This window comes from Gekko japonicus, unplaced genomic scaffold, assembly GCF_001447785.1.
Source record: "Gekko japonicus isolate JY-2015 unplaced genomic scaffold, Gekko_japonicus_V1.1 scaffold111, whole genome shotgun sequence".
NCBI lineage: Eukaryota > Metazoa > Chordata > Lepidosauria > Squamata > Gekkonidae > Gekko > Gekko japonicus.
This window is the reverse complement of record NW_015171505.1, coordinates 1,624,096-1,630,629: the sequence shown is the minus strand read 5'-3', so window position 1 is coordinate 1,630,629 and position 6,534 is coordinate 1,624,096. Positions and strand designations below refer to the sequence as shown.

The window sequence follows — 6,534 nt, the reverse complement described above, 5'->3', positions numbered from 1 at the left end:
CTTCCTTCCTTCCTTCCTTCCTTCCTTCCTTCCTTCCTTCCTTCCTTCCTTCCTTCCTCTCTTTCTCCAAGCCCCTCTATGTATCCATCTAACTATCTATCTACCACCCACCCACCCTACCTTTCTAGGGCCCATTGTCTTCATCCACAATGGGCTTTGCTCCCTAGTAAATATATAAAACAGCACTTTGGACCATAGAAGCAGGGCAGAGGATTAAAACATCATATAGCAAGGTCAAGGAATAAATAATATAATGGTAAGAAAGCAGCAGATTAAATAGTGGTGATGATGAAGAATACAAAATAACAGAATGTTGGGGGAAAATAAGTTTTTAACTGGCACCCAAAGCTGGTCCCAGGTGAACCATTAACAGGGAGGGATTCTGCACTAAAGGTGCCACCACAAAGAAGGTTGTGTTTCCAGTCACCTCTCTTCCTCTCTGGAAATTGGGGCATACTGATGGGCAGAACTTTTTAGCTGATAAGCAGGTTTATATTTGTTTTAATTAATTATGATCTCCTCCTCTGTTAGCCATGCTATGTTTCATTTTCACGGTCCTGGCCGCACCTTGCCCTTTGGAATGGAAAACAAAAGTGAGCCAGGTAATTTTGGACTGTGGGGTGGGCAACTGCTATGGATCTTACTTCTGTAGGCTTCTAATTTTGAATGTGAAAAACTGTAGAGCAAAATAAAGGCAGGGCAGACACTAAGACCTGTATTGTGAGCTGCCTTTCTACTCACAGAAAAGGGGAGAGACATTATTGCCAATTCTCCGCCTCACTATTGCTCCTCTGAAGTTTGACCCCCCCCATCTTGGTGGGGGGGCACTGATACATAGGGGAATGTTCTCAGGAGTCATAGATATCTGCAGCAGGGGAGGGAGGGAAGGAAAATTACTCTGTATGCATTCCAGGTATGTTTGCACTGGATGGGATTCACGTCTAAGACTGTCTGGGATATGACCTTTGTGTCTTGATTATTTTTCCTGTTTTCTCCGGGTTTTGCTCTGCTTGCTGTCTTGGTGGGAGGTGATAGTGGAACTGTGTTTCTTTCCCACTAGGCTGTCTTTAATTTCATCCTCTTTTTCCCCTTCCCAGACACTCCTGTGGCACTCAGCCTTCACTGGAGTGCAAGCCACAATCTTTGCTTCTACCTGCTTAGTCGTCCTCCAAAGGAGAAAGCAGGTAAGTGTCAGGGTTCCCAGTCAATCACACTCAACACCAGGTCTTCATAAGATTCAGTTTATTGAGAGAGAAAGTACTTGAGACACCATGAACTCTTGTGTCAGGAATGGCGGGAGAGCCGCGGGGCTTTTGGGATATACCCCCTACAAAGGAGACCCCCTGATACTACAAAGCTAATAAGCAAGCACTATTAAGCACTGAGCTAACACCCACCCATTAGGTTCCCAGTGGGAAGCTCGGGAAGAAGTGCCTCTAGCCTCAAGGACACCTGCAAGATAAGCACAAGTGAAGGAGAAAGAGTGGGGGAGGAGAGCGAGCGCATCCCTTTGACTGAACATTCCAATGCATGGCAGCATTAGCTGACAGTAAGATGAACATTTGTTTTTGGGCATCCTGCAGTATATTTCTAGAGTGACTCTCTGGACACCTTTGCTCAACAGAATTAAGCTGGTTGGCAGTCCTAGAAACACAGTGATCATAACTCATTTGGTACGTTCTGTGGGAATAGTACACTCTGTGGTAATAGAGAAGGGAGTATTTGGTGATCAGGCAGGGAGTAAATTTCAGGTTAGTTCTCACTCTGTTTGTTATCTGAGATGGGCATGTATCCTACTATTCCGCTCAGCAAAGTTGGATGGTCACGTATCCTACTGCTCCACTCAGCAGGTCTACTCAGCTAAGTTGGACACCTTGCTCCAATTTAAATGGCTCTTCCTCTGGCAGAAAAGTCAGAGGAAGACTCCTTAGGCTAGAGAAAGACTTTGCTGAGCTGAAGTAGTAGGATACAGGTCAGAATGTCCCAAACTTGGAGCAGAGCATTTAGCCCTTTGTAGCATAGCAAGGAGCTGTTCTTTTCCAGGAACAGGGTTTAGCATAAGTACATTTTTGCACAGTGGAGGGTAGATAGTATTATTTAAAATTGCATGATCTTCTTCGTGGTCTCTGTGCATCACACCCATGGGATTATGCGCCTGCGCTGATCCGAATCGGTGGTATGCAAAGCTCACAAAGGGATTTTCGCGCCTCCCTCCCAGACATGCGCAGGAACCCCACTGCGCATGCCCAAGGAGGAGGGGTGCGGACATCCCGCTAGTTCACCAGTTCTCTTCTGACCACCGCGCTGTTTTCTGCCGGTTGGTGAAAAAGCATTTTTCCTCTCACAAGGGATTGTTGAAATTGTACTTTTTTCTTTTATGGCCAAAAGAGGTGGCAGCAAACTTGCCCCCCGTGATGGCCACACACACTGCATTATTTGCCTTGGGGAGACTCATCACCCAGATGCTTGCCACCATTGTGCGAAGTTCTCAAACCAGACTTGCAAGAACAGAGCCGTGAGGCTTCGAGTAGTGCTCTGGGAATCGGCATTGACCCCCGTGCCTGTGGGAAATATGTCGGCCTAGACTCCTTCGATCTCCCAACCAACAACGACCATGTCGACATTGGGAGGCACCTCGGCACCGAATCCCCCACACCATGCAAAGTCAGCATCGGATGGGGAACAGTCTTTTAAGCGCTTGGCGTTGAATGAGGCCTCATCTGCCTCTATGCCGGCCAGAAAGAAGAAAAAAGAGAAGCACGAGAAAACTAAGTCTTCTCTCACCGGCACTATGCGTAAGTCTCAGAATCTGAGCAGCGACAATGTGCAAACGGCATCTGCATTACCCCCTCTTCAGCAGGTGCAACCCGACATCGTTGATACTCTGGTACCAGAGCTGCCTACGTTTGAGTTACTGGACTCACCCATCCGGCACCTGAACCCCCTGGTATTGAAGGCTTCTGTCGACTCCAGACCAATTGCGGCCTCGCCGTTTGAAGTCGATGAAATGGTTCTGCGTTGGCATCGTAGAGATCATTCCCAGTCAGTGATTTCCTGGGAAAGTGATTGGTCAGCAACGAGCTCTCGACACCATCAATCCCGATTGCCCAAAGCGAGGAGTATCGATATTGACCTGAGGAGTGCCCAGAATATCGTCATTCCAGGCCCATGCTCTTGTACTCGCCTAGACGGTAATTGAGACCGCACTCCCCGACCTACTTTGACCCACCTGTATCGTGGGACCGTAGGGGGCACATGCCTTCTTGGTTCACATCTTATCCAATGTCAGCATTGATGCCATGGCTGACGCCTAGGCCACAGTTGGACTGGGATCGTGGCTCATGTCGTTCACATTCTCCCCACCGTAAATCCAAGCCTTCCGCGTCGCAATCCAAAGCCCCAGAGGAACCCTGTCATACACCCTCTCCACTCCGTTCCACCCCTGCTTTACCACCGAAAGTCGCTCCGATACCGAATACCCCTGCGGCACCAGTATCACCTTCCAGATCCTTTGTCTCTGATACCAGCACCGAAGATTCAGAGTGCCCGAATCGCCAGATGATCCTTCACCAAGACCTACGGTGTCGGGCAATCTCCCGATCTCTCCTTTTTACAGAGATTTGGTCAAGAGGATGGTACATTCCCTGGGTCTGTCGATCATCTAACCCCAACCCTCGGTGTCGGACGCTGTCTTCAATGTTGTGCAGATCAATACCTCCATGTTGATCGCTCTCCCAATGTCGACCGTCCTCTTACAGGCGGCTAAGGCCCCATGGGACAAGCCTTCTTCTGCTCCAGTGTCGTCCAGACATCTGGATCATATGTATCGGGTCCAAGAGAGGGAGGGTGAATTCCTCCATATCCACCCCAAGCCCAACTCCATGGTCATGTCGTCCGCCTCAAAGAGTAAACGTACCCTTGCTACCCCTTCTGATAAGGAGAGCAAGAAGTTAGATTCCATTGGTTGTTGTTTTTGCTCGGCAGGAGCCCTCGGCATTAAGACATCCAATTATGTCGCTTGCATGGGCCGTTACCAGTACTCACTCTGGGACTGTTTTACCGACCTTTTGACCTTGCTGCCTGAGGACAAACGTCAGGAGGCCAGGAAGCTGCAAAAGGAAGGCTTGCTACTCTCCAAACAAATCCTCAATTCATCCAGACATACTTTCCCCCGGTAGGTATTCCTGGCTGAGGACCACCGCACTCCCTGCTGAGCGTACATAGAGGACTTACCTTTTGATGGCCAAGGTCTCTTTCATGCGTCCACTGATTTGACGCTCCAGGACACGGATAAGAGCATTAAGGTCTCAAGGTCACTGGGGGTCTCTGCCCCATCTAAGCTCTTTCGTCCTCGCTCTTGGTCTCATTACAGCTCCAGACGTCAATATGCTAAGCCGTCGCCGGATGAGGTCTACAGGCCACGTTGGTCCCCGTCTGCAAACAGACAGCAGTACCAGACCAGACAAAGATACAGCTCTGGACAGCAACTTGTCTGGCCGAAACTACCCAAACCCGGCAAGCAGGGCCTTTGACTTCCGCCTGTCTACCTCTTCCTACCCTACCCATCTCCATCCCTATTTGCAGGCCCGGGCCACCATTATGCCGGACCAATGAGTCCTTTCCATCTTAGCCAAGGGCTATTCCATCGAATTCATGGAACTCCCACCTCTTCCTGTGTCATCACCACTCCCCCGTTGTCATTCCTCCTCGAAGAGGTCGCCACACTTCTGTCAAAGGGTGCTATAGAACCCATGCCTCTAGATTACCAGGGACTCGGTTTTTACTCCCGGTGCTTCGTGGTTCCCAAAAGGGACGATGGGCAGAGGCTGATCTTAGACCTTCGTGGCCTCAATGCCTATATACAGTACTGGAAATTCAGAATGACATCCCTACCTGTCATTCTGCCTCTCCTGTCCCAGGGATGCTGGATGGCCACCCTTGACCTCAAGGATGCCTATTTCCATTTGACTATCCACCCCGCCCATCGCAAATACCTCCGATTTGCGATAGGTAGCAGGCACTACCAATACAGGAGTCTACAGCACGGGGTCTCAGCACGGCCCCGCAGGTCTTTACCAAGACAATGGTGGTCGTTGTGGCACATCTCTGCCTCTGCAGCCTGACGGTGTTCCCGTATCTGGACGACTGGCATCTGGTCGCCCCTTCCAGGGACCTTCTCATTCATCATATAACCCTGGCCCTCAATCTCCTTCGTTGTCTCGGCCTCAGAGTCAACCGCAAGAAGTCATGCCTGGCCCCTTCTCAAAGAGTGCAGTTCATAGGGGCGATACTCGACTCCAGAGAGGGTGCTGCTTTCCTGCCCCAGGACAGGACACTAACCCTGACCGTTCTGGCAGAACAGGTTCGACTACAAGACACCTCCTCTGCCTTCCAGATTCAACTTCTTCTGGGCCTACAACCTCAGTCCTTCGCTTTGCAAAGCTGCGAATGCGACCAGCTTTGGTTCATTCGGCACTTCAAGCCCCTATGGATGTCCCAATCAGTCTCTCTTTCCCCGCCAAAAGAGACACGCGACTCCCTTCTATAGTGGACGCAGTCAGACAATCTGACAGAGGGGATCCTCTTCCGTCCTCTCACGCCTACTCTCACCCTCACAACCGACGCCTCGCTGTGGGGATGGGGAGCCCACCTCAACGGCCTCTCTGTAGGTCACAGGTAGGATGCTGTGACCTCAAGGAAACTCATAAACTTTCTGGAACTTTTGGCAATCAAACTGGCCTTTCAATGTTTCCAGCCTCTTCTCACAGGACAATGCGTAACTGTCTTAACTGACAATACGACGGCCCTCAGTTACGTCAACAGACAGGGGGAACAGTCTCCCGCAGTCTCTGCCTCCTAGCTCTAGACCTTTGGGGCTGGTGCATACCACTGCACATCTTTCCCATTGCCTCACACATTGCTGACAAGGCCAAAGTGCATGCAGACCTGCTAAGCAGGGGTCTCTCTCAGCATCACGACTGGGAGTTGAACTGGACCTACCTACGTCCCATGTTTCAAAGGTGGGGTACGCCTCCCATCAACGTCTTTGCCACCAGATGCAACTCAAAGTGCATCCTGTTTTGCCTCAGGGAGGCTCAGGATCCCAAGGCTTTTTATTTATTTGTTCCACTTTATATCCCGCTCGAACCCCTGGTCGGGGGTCTCTGAGCGGCTTACACTTCGGTGCTAGCCACCAATTGTATTGCCCTAACTATGGCCACATATATTGTGAGGGAGAGGGAAACCTACCTGCACCCCCTGTAGTGGTGGTTGGTAGCTGGTTCTGTTTTTCTGGCTCCGGTAATTCTCTCAGGCGGGGCTCCCTTCTTCGGCTTCTCAGGCGGGGCGCCTTCTCCGGCTTCTGGCTGCAGCCTTCTCTCAGGGCACGCGACTCCGCCTCCTTCCGGTTCAGCTGTGTCCTTCTGGCTCCGCCGTCCCGGCTCTTTGACGTCATCGCGGCCCTCCTCCGACGGCGGTCGCCCGAAGCTCCACCTTTCGCCGCCAGGGATCGCTCCTTCTGGTTCCGCCTTAGCC

General features: G+C 50.9%; 1 protein-coding gene across 1 annotated transcript in view; it reads left to right on the top strand.

Moving 5' to 3' along the window:
- Positions 1–6,534, top strand: part of WDR93 (WD repeat domain 93) — an 88,697-nt gene that overhangs the window by 38,884 nt on the left and 43,279 nt on the right. Inside the window, exons 9-10 of the mRNA XM_015419243.1 lie at positions 532–602; positions 1,098–1,184. Coding sequence (XP_015274729.1) covers positions 532–602; positions 1,098–1,184 — 158 coding nt within the window. The remainder of the gene's footprint in view (positions 1–531; positions 603–1,097; positions 1,185–6,534) is intronic.